Consider the following 19,461-nt stretch of genomic DNA (forward strand, 5'->3'; position numbering starts at 1 on the left):
TGTTTATAGGTGGGGCTTGTTTTGTGACTGCTGCTAAATAGAGGATTCTGTTTTCTAAAGTTATCAGTTAGGACTGATTCATAACTAAAGCCTATTTGGTGAAAAAAATATTTAAGAAATCTGTTCAAATAGAAACGTCTGTTTTGTCACTTCCAGAATTAAAAACTGTACAGAAACAACCGGAATTTAAAAGGAATCAGATCACTCTAAGAATGGGATTGTTTTTTCAGAAATGTAGTGAGTTTGAACCTTCACTGCACATCAAATTACATACACAAATCTATCTCTGTAAATTCACACACGTTAAAATGCTGAAAAATAAAACCTGAAGGAGAATGTCCTTACAATTGGTAGTGACAGTTCTTTTGTTGCTTAACTGTGGAATTCCAGTTATGATAAGCTTTATTTGGAATTTCTACAGCTGATGATATTTATCCTTCATTTCTTTTTCTCTTCAGAGTGTGCCTATCCCAAATGTCACATCTGGAGGCCTGCAGTTTGAAACTAAACTATTTTTGGAATCACCACAATTTTCCAACCCAAACTACTCACAGACCAGTGGCTAAGTCTGTCTGCTCACTGCTTTGTTTTTCATTTTTAAAAAGGGTTGTAGGGAAAGTCTCTTCCTGAGAACATGTGTTATTATAAAAGCACCTACAAATACCTAACAGCACAGTTCAGCCTTACTTCGGTGTCTCAGTATTTTCTTTTTTTCCCCAAGACTGCTAAGTACGTCTGCATGAACATGAATGAAGTTATTTAGCTCAGAGGGCTATGCAACTGTGTATTTTCAATAGACCTGACATTGCTCGAGGTTAGCCGCAGGCTGTTACAGTGTCACATGAGGTCAAATCCTCCCATACTGCACAAAGCTTTTAATTTCTTCTTAAGTACACCCAATAAGACTGTCTCTCAAACTCCCCTCCATAAATATTTGTCATCCAGGACTGCATACACCCCAGCCTTTATTATTTGTTTTATTGTCCATTTATTTTAATGGGAGGAGGGAAGGTTTCCTGCACTAGGCCAGAGCTCTTGTCATAGGTTTGAATCAGCCAAGTAAAAGAGGTTCAGGAACAGATTAGTACAAACATTTAGCAATAGCATCATGTGGTGTGAAAGCTGTCCTTCCCACATTTCCTCTGGAAAGTAAGATTCATGTGTAAGGGACAGAGACAAGCTGTGGCATGCCTCTCATGACCACCCAAAGGTGCATTTCACAGCCTTCTAGAGTGCTTTGAGCCACTGCCCTGACACAACAGCAGACTAATGCTAGGACTGGTCATATGCCTGTGTATGAAATTTCCTCGAACAGCAAGGTAATTCTGACATGTTGCAATTAAAAGTTTCACTCTACTAGAATATCCCATTTTACTCCTAATGTGCTACCTTTTAAAATAAATATATCAGTATAACGAACATGCATTTGTGTAAAGGTAGAAAGGCAGGAAGCTCAATCATTCGCAATGAGAATGGTCAATAGATTTCATTCAAACCATCCATTCACTGTCTATTCTCATCTAACTTTCTACATTTGCAAATATATTTGTCAGTATTCTCCTAAACAGATATTCAAAACTGCTGCACCTTCATCAGAATTACACAGCATGTAAAAGAGTTTTCATTTTACCAGGTGACTAGATTAATTTATGGTAGAGCAAGATACAATATCAAAATTTTTTTGTTACACAAGTTTTCAAGACTTATGCCATGTTAGAATGTGCTACAGTACAGTAACGGAAGATCACTGAAATCTTGGTTTTAGGTAGTTAACATGATAAGAAGAAAACAGCAGATGGCAGCAGCAGATGCTAGTGACACATCTGATAGGCTTTTAGGATCAGCGTTATCTGTTGTCAAAAAAACGGTAACATATACCCGGAGTAAGTCGTTAATACTCACATCTAGCAGACATTTTGGACAATGAAAGAACAAAAACCATACTCTGCTCTAGTGTAAGTCTGAGTTTCAGTAGCTCCAGACATCCCTTCCATTGTCTGGGGTATCACAGCAGAATCTAAAACAGAAGTTCTGAGCTTATGTGATCCTTGAGAGTCTCTTAAGCATAGGCTGGTTTTTGTTTTACACAGCCAGACATGATTAACTCAGATGTGTTCACGCAACCTGAGAGCAAGGACAGCTAGTGGAAGAGTTGGCTTAGAGGGGCTCTAAAGGCACTTAACACTGAATGGAGTGTTTGTTAGTAATGATACTCGACCCTGCGCTTGCTAAGGGAGAGAGAAGTCCAGGACAGAGCTACATAGGCAAAAGTGCTTGCAGTTGTAAAGTTAAAATACCGTTCACATGGTGTACCATCAAATTGGTCAGGTCTCCATTTTTAGAATGAGGAAAATACAGCTTTTTAATTTAGGACTTCTTTCATTGCATAAAGTAATTTGACAATAACATTACAGTTCTTAAATATGCTTATAGAAGGGCTGGACTTTTTTTCAGTTGTTCCTTTCCTCTGATGTTTTGCTGAATCAGGACTTTAAACAGGTATTTAAATAATTAATTGTAACAGAGATAAGGGGTGCTAATTGAGACAGGGACTGCCTCAAATGCTTTCTTGCCAGGAACAAAGCAGATTGCCATTTCACTCCAATAGTGGTATACTTTTTTTTTTTTTTTTAGCAGAATTAATAAGCAGCTGAGTTACTGGTAAGGTGAGGAAAATTAAAACCATATGTTGGAAAAATATAAAGACTGTGAAGGAGACCCAGACCTTGTCCCTGTTCATAGCAAATCCGCAGTCCTTCCATGAGCTTAGTGCTTTGCAATATCCTTCAATGTGCAGACCTTTCAAAAATTTAAACCAGAGGTGGAGACCCTCAGACAGAGAATTTAAACCTATGGAAAAGAGGCTTCCTTCGACCATGTCTTTTAGAAGCATTCTGCCAGTCCTTCACGGCCCTGGGATCACAGGCAATTTCTTTCACTCTTTCCATTCCTATCTCTGCCTTTTTGGTGCACCTCTGTTCAAAAGGATGCCTCTAAAAATAATAAAATAAAGAACTTCAGAGAAGTAAAACCCATTATCCCTTCCTGAAAGTTGTCACTAATAATAAAGTCCTTCAGACTTAATTACAAACTGCAAGTTGTGCAGCCTCATTAGTTCTGCTGTATCTTATGAAAGCAAATGAGGAAACCTGTTGTTCACACAGAAAAACAGATTTGAACACAATTCATTCTGGCTCTGGCAGAGCTCACAGAAGTAAAAAGTGGTAATAATGTTGTTAAACAAGTCAGCAGATGTGACTGAATCCACACAGGGATCAGATATGTTGTGCAAGAGGGAAACATTTTTAGAGTCAGTCTCCATGCCAAACTCCAAACTGCACTTTAAACTTGGTTTTTTTTTTTTATGACGTTGTAACTAGGAACATTTACCCCCAGCCTTTTTTTTTTTTTTTTTGAACATACAGAATTATGTGTGGTGGACAAAAATCTCTGCTTCACACCCATGACTTTCATTGAACAAACACCTTTTGAGCAACACCTTTTCTTTGGTAAATAGTACAATGTAGTGTACAACAAGAACATCTCCTTTCCCACAACAATAGGTGCACCTATGCAGCACTTTGAACTGTTTCTGGGTTATTTGAAATTTGCTGATAAAAGACCTGAGGAGTGGACCTAATTTGCCAGTATCTATCAATTAGTAGCCTCAAATAATATAATATAAAGAGGCCTCACATTGTCTTGTCATGTTTGTTAGCATAATGCTATTAACTCCATTTATTCAGCAGCTGAAAAACTGAAATACAGCATGCTTTGACTTTCAAAACATTTTAGAAATGCTCTGCATAGCATTGCATTCCTTTGGTGACTGAGGAAGTTAAATTCCATTTTTAAAAGTAGGCTAGGCTATCAGGAGTCCAGCCACCACTGGTGAAAAGAAAAAAAAAAAAGGAAAAAAAAAGAAAAAACCAAACAAACACCCTTGCCTTTTATTTCAGACTCTGGGGCTAAATTTAGACATCTATCTTTTTACAAACTTCTGGCCAAAAGACAGCTTGTGCAAAAACAAATGCAGAAAAACACATGCCATTTTCCAAAACTTTGTGTAGCTATTGGATAATGTGAATCAGCTTCTTTATTCTGGGATCTTGAATCAAATTCAGTGGAAATAAATGTGCAGTCTTGTTTACTTTGTTGTTGTTATACTCTGAGTTGCTGCCTTTGAATATGTAGTCCTCAGTAAACTTGTGTTCCATGCCAGAGTTAAGAATAACGATAAAAAGTGAAAATCATTGGAAACACTGTATTTCAAGTTAACTAAACAAAAATACCTAAGATACCTACATGCTAAGATACATAACATCCGAAGTTTGCCTAAGCTGCTTGATAGAATCTCCTAGGGAACTATAGCACACAATGGTCCCTTTTGGGGACAGAACTCTCATGGGACCACAGAGTATGAAAACCCAACCACTTCCTTTCAACAGGAAAATCAAAAGATACAGGAATAAGAAGTTTCCCTGACTCACACTGTATTGTCCTTTGCCTACAATTCAGAAAAAAAACTTTCACATGGAGGAAAGCAATTTTAAATTTGATGGGAACCCAGCCTCTTCTGGAGTGCCTAGAATTGAAATGCATCCACACCCTTTTGTACAGCACATGGTTACCACTTTACCTTGTCTAACACGGCTCGTGTAGCTTGGCTCTTTTCCTGACGAGTCTTGGATGGATTGTCACTTGCTGAGCCTGACCCAGAGCTTGGGCCTTTACCAGGTTTATGTGGGTTAAATCTTGACAGCCCCACATTACTGCTACCACCTTTGCAGCTCCTTTGGTGCACAATGAGACGGTCAGGAAGAAAGGTTCGGCCACAGTTTCCACAGGGCAGGAGCTGGGCTTGAGCACTGTGATAAGCTGCCTCATTTTCAGCTGAAAGCATACAGGAACCACCAGTAGGGGCCTCAGGTTTCCTGGGCTCTGGTCTTCTGAGATGCCTTGGTAGCTGACTGTTTTCAACACGCCACTTCTCTAGGCACTGGGGTTCATGTATAGAAATAGATTGTGACCCAAATTCTCTGCCACAGATGTAGCACACCATGAAGCCAGGTCTCCTTGGTGGGATGACAGGCCTATTCAGTGGTGTCTGAGACATGTTTGAAGAATCTGACCGTTTTGATATTAGTACAGTGCCTGGTCGCCTTCTGTGGGGTTTTTCTTCTAGATGTACTATTTCGGGCAAAGTTCTGGGAAGATCTGACACATCAGATGGTGAAACCTGCTCTGAAATCAAGATGCCAGAGACACTAGCAGGGGTTTCTCTGGCACTTGGTAGAGTGTTACAGGCTTTGTTCACATTCTTTTTCTTGATATTCGTTTCCATGAAGGGTACAACATTTCAAGAAATGTCTCTCTCTCCTACACATAAAGGGCTTGGGAAAGTCTGTTATTCAGCATGGTGCTCCATCTTCTTAATTCAGTTTCATGGGCTGGAATACACTAGGGACTTCAAAGCTGAAAAACTGCACCTAATGGTGATTTCAGTAGGGAAAGAGGGTTTCTGCGTGTTCTTCTTTGGCCTTTTGGTTTTACATGATCCTGAAACAAATTAAGTCCGTATGTATTATTAAACACTATCTCTCTTGCTAAGGTTACAACAAGGTTTTTTTTTATCACAAGGATGAGTTACCTTACCACTCTGTTATATTTTTAAATACCAGACAAATAACATGAAATATATCCTACTCCTAATATTCAGCTGAACAATGTAAATCTGTATGTGAATGTAAAAAATGTAAAAAGTCACTCCCACCTCTGAACCCAAGGGCTGAATTTTACTACACCCAGGGGCGAGGACACAGTTTTGTCATTAGCCTTGAGATGACAAACTTGAACTTTGCCTGAGAAGTGTTGAGATGCTTCTAGTCTTTCATGAATATTCTAGGCAATACCTTAAGGACATGGGCAACAGAGAAAAAACAAGTTGTCACCAGGTTCACATGATTAGTCATCCTCTTGCCAGGCACACCAGGATATTTAGATTGCTGCATTCACACTGCTTCCTTAAATAATTCACAAAATTGCATATTCCAGGGACACTTGCGACACTTTCTCATTTTACAAAATTGCCTTGAAGCTCAGATTTGTTTGTACGCAAGTTGGAAGATGTGAAGACCATCAGAGCCAATCTGTGATTTGTACTGGCACAAATCTCTGTAAACAAGTAGGTTACAGATAGCTGTTAAAATTCTTGTGAGACATTATACTTAGCACTCAAAGTTAACACCTCCTCTAAAACTCTGTTAGATAACTACAGTTTGTGGAAAAATATAGTAAAAGAGTATAGTATAGTAAAGTATCCTCTCACATCTGAAGCTATCAGATAAGAGTATGATGTATGTTGAAGGATACACAAAACTGTACCACTGGAATTTTTGTTTCAGATATCAAAAAACTCTTCCTTGTCTGATTCTTGTCACAATGTATAACTGCAAAATATCCCGTGAAAAAGCACATGACAAATTAACCAAGAAACAAAGGATACAAGCAGGTTTGACAGTAACAACAAATAATACTTGGGCAGCTAGCTACCTTCAAACTAGTGATATCCCGTTTTGAAGAAACAATTTTTGCCTTCACCAGCAATGTTCCCTTAATGCAAAAAACTTTGTTAACTGTGTAGAAAGTATTGCAAAAGCTGTTTGTGCAACAAATCCCAAAGCCTTTCCCTTGTTTTCCTTTTAGAAGGATTACATTTTCGGATCTTAACTTTACAGAAGGCTGATCACTTTGTACCACAACTTGCCACTGCAGGAGTTTGCCACTTTCAACCAGGTCATGCATGCTATCTTGTTGTGCGAGTGGTTTAACACCATGTTAAATTTAAATTTGCAAACTAGTATTGAGGCTATTCTACTGCAAGGCACTTTCAAAGACTGGGGGAGTTCCAAGGAGGGTGGCCTGTTGGATGAGTCCAAGTTGGGAAGCAGCCAGGCTCTTCAGGAGGATGAAGGGAATGGAGAGCCAAAGAAACATTAAAGAGTTATGAAGGCAGGGGAGATAAGGGTTATTGGAGGGTCACAGGAAGGGAACATCAGAATTCTCAGATACATTTCAGGGAACTTCTGAACTTTGCAATGTCCTATTTATGTACCATTTATTGGATTTATCTCAGAATGATACTTTCTGATACCTGAGAGGACTCTTAAAGCAACAGTGGACATCGAACTGCCTGCCACATAAAGAATATTAGGTGACTAAATCTGTTACAATTAAGAATGAATCAGTCAATAAAAGATGCTATAAACAACCTATTAACAATATAACCTATTGTTGGATTTCCGAGCTTGCTATCGTAAATACTTCATAAGAGAATTATGCTTCCTTGTGGGGATTACACCATTTGGTCTACATTTATTCCTGCCAAGTTAACTGTTACTATTTGGAAACTTCCTATAAATTCAGTGTGAAATGAAAAGGCATATGAGTAGTTCAAATCTTCTTTTCTTAGACTCAGTGTTAAAGATGTGGAAACAAATCAGGATTGATATTTAACCTTTCATTTCAAAACATAAAACCTCCTTACTTTTCTCTGTTAAAAATGCTGCAACATGTTATTTAATAAAGTGGGGTGGTACGACTGATAATTTCATATAGCTGTTGGAAAACATTCCTGTCCTCTGCAGTTCCACTGAGTACAACAATCTCATGAGCTGCAGTGATAGGCTACTTGCAACTAATGGATGTGTTCAATTTAGTTAAAAGCAAGTGAAATACTATGGCTTGTTCAGCATCAAGCTGAGAGCCATAAGCTGAGAGTAAGAGTAAGCTGAGAGCTTACAAGAGTGGAAATAACTCAATAATACATCTCTTGTCTTCTTATCATGAAACTGGAACTGGAACCCTTGCTCACTGTTTTTAAGCTTATCCTAACCAGAAATTGCAATAGCATTATTATCCAGGTTTCAGTAATGCTGCCTTCTCTTACATGCCATGTGTGATTCAACAGGCAATTTGGAAACTTCTTCTCTGAAATGGCCCTCTTTATGTCTTCTTTTATGTCAGTGTTGGAACTTGGAAGCAAAATTGACACATACGTTTCCTATTTCCTGTATGCAGCCTGTTCCTGAAGAGTGACCCTTTCTGTTTTTCATCTCTCTTGATTCTCTCATGTAAACAATTCCTCAAAACCCATTATAAGGTCATTTTATAAGCCTGTATTTCTTGACTGAATTGAACAAAACATACTTGCACTAGCTGGGGGATTAAATTGGCTGTTTCCAATGAATCCTCAACACTACTGCTTTTGACTCACCTAGAATTCCACTAGGAGATTTCCCAGCTGAAAAAAAACAAAACAGAGTTTACCTCATGGAAGAACACATTGCATGAAGCCTGCTGCCAGGACACAACCATGCCTATTCAATGGACAAAATACAGGAACAGCTGTGACAACTTCGGGAGTTTGTGAATGCTGACTGATATCATGGCCCCTCCAAGTGCAGCTGTATCAGACTGTAAACTCCATTTAAACTATGTGGCTGGCATACTGTTATTGTTTTTATCTGCCAGCATAGAAATGGACAAGATAAATCCTGGCACTGGGAGCTAAAACAAAGGTCTCAAAGCTTTCAAGCTTAGACACTCAAAGAAATACCACTTGGACATGCTTGACTCCTTCTAAAGGGAGAGCCAATTTTCACATCTTGATTTAGGAGAGTCATAAACAAGCAAAATAAATAGTGGGAACAACCAATTCATTTACTAGTTTTAAGACAGTGCTCAATAAAGCTATGAAAAGGATTTATATGAAGTACTTGCTTGAGGTGGAAGTGGCTTAAATCCAAGAGGCTCTTTGGAGGGGTCATTTGTAATTGCAGAGTGCTTATGAAATTAGGACTCACATAACGGAGTCATGAGAATATCTGCATGGGTTGCTGTGCTTGAAGAAGTGCACAACAGGCCACAGAGATACATTAAACAAAGGGGGAAACATATGGTTCCAAATAGTGTCATCCAAATACAACAGCTTGGTGGAAGCCCAACTACAGATGAGCCTGTTAATATCAACAAAGCCCACAAATAAAGAAAAAACAAACAAACAAAAAAACCCCAAGCCCCCAAAACTCCCTAATTTTAGCTTGCAAAAATATACTGATTAATCCAGTATCTCAAATTCAAAGGTTCCTGGTTGTGTAAGCCCTTATTTAAGCAAAACCTCACTTCATGCTGAGAAGTTTCCCTTTGTTTGCCTTCAGTACTACACTATATGTTGTATGCTAATTCTGCCTGTTGATCACTCAGTGCTGGAAGTCATAATTTTTCTACTTGTGGCATCACAGTTGTTGTTCTGTAGGTCATTTAATAAATGTGATTCATATACATTGGACTAAATTCACAAGTATTCCAAAAGAAAAGTTATTTCAGTTATAATACCTAACTTTACTACTACTTAAATTGCAAAATTCTCAAATAGCTTTAAATGAGAAGCAACAAGCAACTTCTCGCACTACAGTAGTACCTGGGGATCCTAGTTTCTCAGTCTGGGTTGGACGGTGTAAAAAGACAAAGGAGAACAACTCAGTCTAAGATGACAAAATACACAGAAAGAGATGAAGTCATCCTCTGAGCATAACAGGGCAGGTCAGAAAGAGAAGGAAATTAATCTGGATTTTCTTGTGCCCCAACACTAAACCAGTCCCGTCACAGGATTTTCTAAGGCCAATCCATAACTTTACAGTCATGGCAAGACATTTCTTCTTTCTTCTCCTTTTTACTGGGTTTTCATTATATTTACATATAAAAGAGGTGTCAGAAAGGACCAAACTGACATAATGTGTTGAGTGCCAAAAAGCCTTGCTTCAGGCTCTTTCCAAGTAAAATGTTTTCTATGAGGCTTCCCATTATTCTTTAAGGGAAAGCAAATGAAATTAAACCAACATCTTAAGCTCTCTTGTGCTAAATGTTGTTTTGTACTGCTCAATTAGAAATCATTTTAGAAATCTGTAAAGACAAAGTATTCAAACACAAGTTGGACAAAAATATTGGATATTTGTAGTATCTTACTGTTGGATCTGTTTTTCACTGAAAGATAAAAGGAAATAAAAGTCATCTGTTTCCAACAATATTTTTAGCAAATTAACCACACATTAAAACCCTCATATTTTTCCAGTTCAGCACTTCATTTTCCCCACAGTTCCTGGCTGGAGCAGTCTCCTTTGATTAGTCCTAGAGACTGATATTTTCCTTTGGTCATGTGAAAAGAGTAATCTATTATTTGATTAAACTTAAATAAAAACCACTGAGGTGTAGGAAATCCATAGTTTTCTAAGTCAGGAAACTTTATCTTGACATGGCTGAGCACAACCCATATTCTAAAGCATCCTCCTTTCTCATGAAATGATTTGCAGCCTCTGAACACACAAATATTGGCATGTACCCCCACTTCTGGCAGCCTCAAGACTCTGTAAGTCTGTAAAATCAAACATCACAGCAGCCTGGCATAAATGTCTTATGAGTAATGCACACTCAGAAACATCCAAGTATGAAGCATGTTCCACCAGAGGATCAGCTGCACGTATAGCAGTACCCTCAGCCCAAGGGCTGTTGATTACGCCTTCATTAAACATGGATACAGCTATGGACAAGGGGAGAATATCCAACCCCAAATATAGCAGGTTAGAAAGCCACTGTTTTCTGATGTATATAATCAAGCTATAACTGTGTGGGAATTTTCTAACATCTTTCCCACTATTTAAAGTGTTGGTGAGACAAAACTAACACTTTCTTCAAAGTTGTGCCTGTATCAATTACACAAGAGTAAGAGAGAAATCAGTAGTGTGTGTGTGCAAAGTTTCATTAGAATGTAAGAGAAGGAAAATATATAACCCTGAGCTTTCTATATGATTCTAACCAAGAACTATTTCAGGTGTTTGCTGTGGTGAGACAATCAACCTAAACAAAAGTTTTTGTAACTTTCATCTGACCTATTAAAATGCCTGCATCTTTCTTTGGATCTCATTCTCTTCCAACCTAAAACTTTATGGGTCAATCAAAAATTCACTGACATCAATAGCAATCATTGTATACTTGGCATTTGAGGAGACCCCACATATAAATATGCAGTAAGTTTGCTTTATTTAATTAACTTTATATTATTTAAGTTTATGACAGCGTTGCCAGAGAAAGATGAAGAGTGGTTCTAGTCACCCAGCTGTTCTTTCATTCATGTGTCCTCTTCTCCCAGTCACAAGAAATAATTTCTTTGATTTGATTGAAATCATAACCTTATATGAAGGAACTATCACTGCTATTAGTTAAAATATACAGAAAAAAATGAAACATTCTTGGTTAAAAAAATTGAATTTGTCTGAATTTAACAATTAAAAATTCTGGGCCTGCTTCAGTAATGCCCTTCTCCCTCAGATATCCTTTATGCTCTACAAACAAGGTTCTTGCTTTTAATATTTTACTCAGTGATGCATTGTAACTTATTAGGGTGAAGATTACCTTAGTTTTACTCACATACGATTATTTAACACACTTACATTTAAATTAATAATGTTACCCTGCCCCCACACTTACTCTTGTCTAAAAATCAGCATAGTCATATGCCCAACTGGGTGACATTTGGGATACTATGCATCACAGTCTTAATCATTGACAGTCGCTGCAATAGATCTGTCATATCTAACACCATGCAAACGACAGAGGGCATCAGATATGCATAAAATAATTAATAGACTGGGCTTGTTTACCCTGTCCAAAGCACAGGAGTATGAGAGGAAGGAGACACTGGACCAAGTAAGTTTACACAGCTCAAAGTGATCTACATGTACTTCCTAGCTCAGGTTGAGCATTTCAGCTTCTGGGACTGATGTGTGCAGAATCTGGCTGACTCCTTGTGATTTTGATGATGAGTGTGCAATTTGTACAATAATTTCAAGAAAGCAGGCTTATCTTTTAGGAGGAAAAAGCACATGGATGTAAAAACATATAATCAATTATGAGTCTGTTTGATAACAAAAAAGGCATGACAGCTTGTACAAACTGATACAAGTCAGTGGAAATCCGAAGGATGACAATGTACATATGCTGAGAGATTGTCACTAGATGTTTAGAGTGATTCAGTGCAGGCAAAACATTTTTCTCAATAATCTGCATTAACAGCTACATTATGCAGGATAAAATAATCAGAAGGGGTAGATGTTCTAATCTTTTACAGTAGTACATCCACTTTAATAATTTTTCAACAGAAAGAAAGTGCTTCTGCTGACTAGTGACTCCATAACTATGTTTTTTGGTACTTTTGTTATGAACAGGATATTCAGTTAGATAATCTGATTACCATAGCAATTCCTATGCTCAGTAAGATACAACAGCTGTTAAAAGCATTATGAAAACCAAATGGCAAGCAGAAAGCCACAGTAACGGAAAACCAACAGAGGGAATCTAGACAAGCAAATTAAACAATCTGAAGTGGCAAATGACTAGGACAACAAGACTCTGGACATCCTGTTTCTTTTGTGAGGCATTGATGATCCTAACAAGAACTTCTAACTCATCATATCCAGCATGAGACTTGAAGGCATTGTAGCACAAGGCTGATGGTTGCTGCTGGTAGGAGAAGACTAATTCTTAAGGATCTTGTTAATGACAAATCTTAAAAATATAATTCTTTTACATCATTGTTTTTCTCCTCCACATTAAACCAACTATAATTTTTAATTGGTGTGAGAGGATATGGCTGATAAACTTCATTAAGTTTTACCTGGTACCACTGGGCTCTGGTGATTCTGTAATTTGTTATGTTTAATGGTGTTTTTTTTCTCAATTTATATTTGAAGCTATTATCCATGTATCTGTCTACATTGCCCGGCTTCCTGTTCTATAATTGTTTACTTAGCAGAATATTATTAAATTCCACAAGCCAATAGAAACACATATGAAATAGAAGTCTGAAATAGCCCCAGAAGGAGTCTGTTAAATGAAGAGATGTAAAAAAAGTGTGTGCCTGAGCTCTTTACTGTGTAACCATATTTTCAGCTGGTTAGAAACCAGTGTATCCTACTGTAGATGAGTGTCCTAGGGAATTAAGTAAATTTAAGTTAAAAAAAATTATACATTTGTAACTAAGTCAATGGTATTAATTTATAACTTGAGCAATCAGTTCACTGCAAATATCTTAAGAAGAAATTTTGTGAACCTCAGGTTTAATATAAACCGCTTGGAAATGACAGCTATGTTTTCTGTTTCACTTGTGCTTCCCCCCAAAAAAAGAAAATCTAGCTTCTATAGTAAACCTTCTCATTACTGTTGAGCACCACATATTTTCTGGGAAGATATCTGAAATAAGTAATATCTATATACAGGAAAATCAGTAGTTATGTGCCAGGTAGGGTTATCTTCTATACAGAGTAATATTTCCAGCTTTCAGTACCCAAATCGTTGCCCATTACCATTCCAATTGTATTCTCCTGCCCTTTAAAAAGCATACATAAGTGAGTTCTGTCCACTTCCCAAGGAAAGTGAGAGGGGAATTAGGAAATCAGAACATCTGACGTGATTAATGCTGTTTACTCACACACTGTTTTTGCCAGGCAAATCTCTGTGGAAATAAATTCCAGAGAACAAATGCATTATCCTTGCAGTAAGCACTGTTACATACCCATTTATTACCAGCTAGCTGGTCTGAGGGGGAGAAAGTCACTCAAATCTTTGCTCAGCGACCTTTTTACTCATTTATAACTGGAGCCCTGCTCTCTGCAGGAACCTGGCTGTTTGGTACTTTGGTGTCAGTCACTAGTCCAGTGGGATGAATTACTTAATCCTTGGCCTACTGAGGTTCAGGCCAGGCATGTTATCAGTACCATCACCTGAGTTTCAGAAAGAAATCAGTTGAAAAACAGAAAAACTGGGATCTGAGCTAAGAGGATCCCAACTACTCTTGCCCTTTGGTTAGGCAGGAGAGCTGCCTGGACTTCAGGACTGAAGGAAAACCATGGTGCCTCTTCACCCAACCATTCCTCCACCTTTCCACACTGAAAAAGTCCACAGGCTTATTCAGATTCAAAGCCCAATAGACTGTCTTCCTAAACATTACCTTCGCTCCAAAGACAGGCTCAAATCTTCCTAATTTTCACAAGATTTGTTCTTCTCCGATGTTGCCTTTTGGTTCAGTTTGCCCTTTATGGAAAAGTTGAACAACAGAGTTAGGTGGACACACCCAAAACACGTTTCCCCCCCGCTCCCGCCCACCGTATATTCATTTTTTTCCCCACCGTGTTTCACTGTTTAGGCCGGGCTTCCCCCGCTCCCCGACCGGAGCCCTGCAGGGGTCTCGCAGGGGACAGGCCCAGCGCCCCACGGTTGCCACAGCAACGCGTCAACACATGCAAATTTTCTGCGGGCTACTCGGGCGCCCATTGGCCGAGGCTATTCGGGGGCGGCAGAACGGGGAGCTCCGCCCCCGCCCCGCGCTCTGGTGCTCGGCTGGTTGTGCTCGCTCGCCCGGGCCGTTCTGAAAGGACACGGGGAGCCCTTAATGACCTGCTTTTGGGGCAAAATGTGTCTTTTCCTGCCAGCCAAGCAGCAGACGTGTGCGGGAGAAGGTCTATTTGATCAACACTTGCAAGCTGTTTCGTGGGAAGGGTCCTTAGTCAGTCTCTGCATTCATATGACCAGTCTTCTCTCCCAAACCTTTTCCTCTCATGACTGAGTGAAATGGGACAAATGGCCTCGTTGGAAAACCCAGGCAATGGAGAAGAATAAGAGCATAAGGAGCCCTAATTCCATCTCCTACACAGGCACTGTTCTCGTGCAAAAATTCACAAGTTTTGGCCAAATAATTTCAATGTTCTTTCAAATTCAACTTTTGTGAGGTTCATCTTTTCCATGGAAATTAATTCTACAGAAAGAATGATAAATAATTGCTATAAGAAAACACCATGGCTTCAAACCTTCTCATAGTAGCTGTTCTCTGCTGGCAACACCAAGTGCAAGCCTACAATGCTTCTTCCATTCTACCCCTTTCTGAATAACAAACTTTAGTTGTCAGTGGCTGAAAACCTAAAAATGCACAATGGGTATCATTTGCTTAGAGCCTTGGCAAGAGCAATGTCTTGTATTCTGCTAAGCAAGAGAAAGCTACTGCAAACAGATTCTAGTATCCATTTCACACTAAAATTTTTAATGTGGCAAGTATGCTGCTAAGGCAGACACAAAGCAAACCCATCAAATGGGTTTTTACAACATTACATTCTTTAACCATCTCCCCTGGCAGTTTTATGAAGTTCTCTGAATCACATTAATTCCCAAGCCTGAGATACAGAAAGGAAAATGACAAAAGGCTTTCAAAGAAGTAAAATCAGGTTGTCTGGTTGGAACAAGTTGAATTACAAAACACAAGTGTGTAAAGGAAAAAAGTGATAGTGGGTTAAGCCTCCTGACACTGCAGTATCAGTACACTGAACAATTAATTTAACTTTATGCTGTGCATGGGAGAAGGTGTTTATCAAATGAATAACACTTGGATTACAAGCAAATTATATTTAACCTCCACTTAGCCTTAGGGGTTAAACACATTTTGTATTGCACAAAATTTATTTCCAGCATGACACAGACCCACCTTTTAACACAATTCAGTTGCAGAGTAGCTTTTTCACAGTATTTGCAGGAAGCTTTGATGCCAGCAAAAAGACATGAAAAATTGTTCTACCTTCAGCACTGATTCTGTTGCCAAAGACTGTTAGCTTCAAGTTATTTGAGGTACACAAAACTGTGATGACTAAATATGAACAACAGGTAAATAGATAATAAAGAATAACACTGCAGTCACAGAGTCAAAATCCAGGAAGAACAAATATTTAAGTTACCCTCTATTTCATAGATCTAACAGAAAAGTTATAAAAAGAAGTAAAAGCATTTTTGCATTTTGTAAACATTCACATTCACTTATGTGTCTTCAGAAGATACAAAAATATTTTTCACTATTGTAAGATTTTAGGTGGAGCCCATGTTAGTAGTAAATAGATAACTCTGTTGTTTCCACATAAGCTGTCCCAGATATCAGCACAAATGCGTGGAAATGGCTAGGGAAGTATTCATAGTACAAGATTATTAGGAAAAAATCTTTATCATTTTTTTTTTCCTTTGAAAAAACAAAAGTGCCTTCATATCATTAGAAAGCAGGAATGAACTAAACAATACTAATGTTTGAATAAGTTACTATGGCTAAAAAATTTGGTAGATTTTACATAAATCCATTAATACCAACAATATATTAAAATTTTGTGACATTGTTCCATCTAAATTACAGGTTGGCATTTTATGTGTATGTTTGTGTCTGTGTAGGTGTTTAGATATTTGAAAAACAAAAATAGACAATCCTAGAAAATTTTGCTATATTACATATGCCATACATGTGGTTTACAGCAACTGACTGGTTCAGTTCTGTGCTAGTTTAAATTGCATAGTACCAATGTGCCTTTAACCTCCTTTGGTTTGTATCCTTTCGGTACGCCATCATTAACCCTTGCTGACTAGATAAAATACAAACAAAACACACAGGAATTACTTTTACCAGAGGAAGAAAAATAGCAGAAGTGAATTGTTTTCCATTGCTTATCTTCTTTAAGCCAGAATAAATCACATAATGGACACGATACTCCTTAGAGAAGACTTTATTAGATGAAGTAATTTACATTTCATCTATATGTGAAATTAGTGAGAATTCACATGGAGTAGAACCCACTCTACTCATCTATTTTTCCTTGTTATTTAAGCAATGATAATGATGATGGCCTTAATATTTTCCAAACAGAGCACCCTGGAACAACAGGCCAAGGACGAGGTCCTGCACCTGGGTCAGGTCAAATCCTGGTACCAGTACAATTTGGGGAATGAAGAGATTGGGAGCAGCCCTACAAAGAAGGACTTGGGGTTACTAGTGAATGAAAGATTGGACGTGAGCTGGCAATGTGTGCTTGCAGCCCAGAGGCTAACCATATCTTGGGCTGCATCAAAAGGAGTGTGGCCAGCAGGTTGAGGGAGGTGATTCTGTCCCTCTGCTCCACTCTGGTGAGACCCCACCTGGAGTTTTGTGTCCAGCTCTGGAGTCCTCAGCACAGGAAAGACATGAAGACATGACCCTGCTGAAGAGTGGCAAAAGAGTGGCAAAAAAAAAAAAAGGGATCATAGGGCTGGAACACCTCTCCCATGAAGAAAAGCTGAGGGAGTTAGGATTGTTGAGTTTGGAGATGAGAAGGCTCCAAGGGAGACCTTATTGCGGCCTTTCAGTACTTAAAAGGTGCCTATAAGAAATATGGGGACAGACTTTTTAGCAGGGCCTGTTGCAATAAGACAAGGGGTAATGTTTTTTACACTAAAGGAGGGGAGATTCAGGTTAGACATGAAGAAAAAAGTTTTTTACGATGTGGGTAGGGAAATGCTGGCCCAGGTTGCCCAGAGAGGTGGTGGATGCCCCATCTCTGGAGACATTCAAGGCCAGGCCGGATGGGGCTCTGAGCAACCTGATGTAGTTGAAGATGTTCCTGCTCATTGCAGGTGGTTGAACTGGGCAAGTTTTGAAGGTCCCTTCCAACCTAAAGTATTCTATGATTCTATGAACAGGAAGGGTCATAGAGAAGCCATGAGAAAATATAAGAAATAATACAGAAATTTATCATAAGTTATCAACGTGTCTGAAAATTTCCAAAAGGGTCTGAGACAAACATCAATACATATATATAAGCAAGACAGGAACAGATCTGCTATAATTACTTCACACATATTTTTGTAACCATCATTCCAGCTAATAACTCTTTTGCTTCTGTTGACCTATTTTACTTCCTGCAAAACTCTGTGTGGAATCCTATCTGAAGGGCAACTTGGAAGCATCAGAGGAACAATAAACAAACCAAGAGTATGAAAAAATTCCTTAAAAAGCATCTTGGATGGGGTGAAGGTGAGAGGTTGTGAATTGTGAAGACTTCTTTATTTTTATGTTTTATTATAGCTCATTTGCTCATGAAGAGAAAATAAATGTTGTTGTTTTTTCTTGCTTGCTTTCTTTTCTGAAAGTTCAGAAATGTTTGTCATATGGCTTTTCCATTACCAGTGTTTCTTGGTGATAACCAATGGTAGGACAAGGGGTAATGGGTTCAAACTGGAACACAAGAGGTTCCACTTAAATTTGAGAAGAAACTTCTTCTTTAGTGAGGGTGACAGAGCACTGGAACAGGCTGCCCATGGAGGTTGTGGAGTCTCCTTCTCTGGAGACATTCAAAACCTGCCTGGACATATTCCTGTATAACCTCATCTAGGTGTTCCTGCTCTGGCAGGGGGATTGGACTAGATGATCTTTTGAGTTTCATTCCAATCCTTAACATTCTGTGATTCTGTGATTCTATGAATGAGCCTAAGCTCACTGATGACTTTCTTATGACAACATGTTTTGGTAACTGTAAATTTAAGAACTTGCCTATTCAGCCCATGAAATGAATCTATGTTTAATATGATTCAGTTGTCCTGAAAGGCATTAGTTAGGAGATGGATGCATTTAGTTTTTGACATTGCCTTGATAGGGGTTAACCTTTTACTGTAATTTACAGATTAACATGCATGTAGACGCTCCAACAAAGCGTATCTTCAAAGCATCTGAAAGGGTGTCAGTAACTGAATTGCCCTCTAGATTGAGGAACTTTTCTTCCCTGAGTAAGAGAAAGGTCACACTGAGGCCGAAATGACCATGTGCCATGTTTTCATTACCATTTCTAATGAATGGCCAGAAGACAGAAAAGATTATGTTGCAGCTAAAAACACAGTTCAAACATGTACAATCAGATTTCCCTTTGAAGCTGGAAGTTTTCCCAGGGAGATAGATATGGCTGCAGCTGGAGCAACAATATTTTTTGACGCAGTAAAATACAGTCACACATTCCAAGTCTGGACTACTCCAAGCAAATTACATAGTGTTAATGATATTTCACTGTGTGGCCACCTGAAAATACCTAGTGGGGTTTTTGTTTGTTTGTTTGTTTTGTTTCGTTTCCTCCCCCCCAAAAAACTCTACCACCTCACAATTATGCTCTTACAATACCTCACTTCTCAGTAAGAGAAACTGGTAGGAGAAATGTCAAATCCTTTAAATTAGTACCATTTACAAGAGAAGGAGAAATTCTGAGGCTGAATTTTGAAACTCCAAAATGCAATATGGAAATGGAAAGGATCCTCATGTTTGGACAGAAAAAGAATAAATCCAGTATTTAGAAGAAGTAATGGAAGAAGAAATTGCAGCATGAAGATCATGAGATGATGAACTTCCCAGAATATAAATCTTGCATGAAGAAGAGTTTTAATTAACACATTGAATTTCTCTCTCTTAGCAAATGGGGCAAAATAATCAGTTATGAGAGAAATTTATACATAGTTTTTTCCTGTGAATGGTGGTGTAGTGCTTTAACCTTTAGTCACACACTGCTCACTCCATCACAAAGGAGGCAA

At 38.5% G+C, this 19,461-nt stretch overlaps 1 protein-coding gene across 10 annotated transcripts in view; it reads right to left on the reverse strand.

Moving 5' to 3' along the window:
- ZNF475 (zinc finger protein 475) overlaps positions 1-19,461 on the reverse strand; it is a 56,832-nt gene that overhangs the window by 11,009 nt on the left and 26,362 nt on the right. For 2 of the 10 annotated variants that reach the window (XR_010468824.1, XM_065045322.1), the window contains exons 1-3: positions 14,241-14,506; positions 14,063-14,145; positions 4,640-5,559 (exon numbers count right to left, since the gene is read on the reverse strand). Coding sequence is in view for 9 of the 10 variants with exons in the window: in XM_065045322.1 (XP_064901394.1) it covers positions 4,640-5,344 (705 nt within the window). In the remaining variant the exon portion in view is untranslated. Of the gene's footprint in view, positions 1-4,639; positions 5,560-8,275; positions 8,303-14,062; positions 14,146-14,240; positions 14,513-19,461 lie in introns of those variants that run through there. The other 8 variants (XM_065045324.1, XM_065045326.1, XM_065045323.1 and 5 more) reach the window with 7 other exon arrangements.

The sequence above is a fragment of the Columba livia genome, chromosome Z (genome assembly GCF_036013475.1).
Source record: "Columba livia isolate bColLiv1 breed racing homer chromosome Z, bColLiv1.pat.W.v2, whole genome shotgun sequence".
NCBI lineage: Eukaryota > Metazoa > Chordata > Aves > Columbiformes > Columbidae > Columba > Columba livia.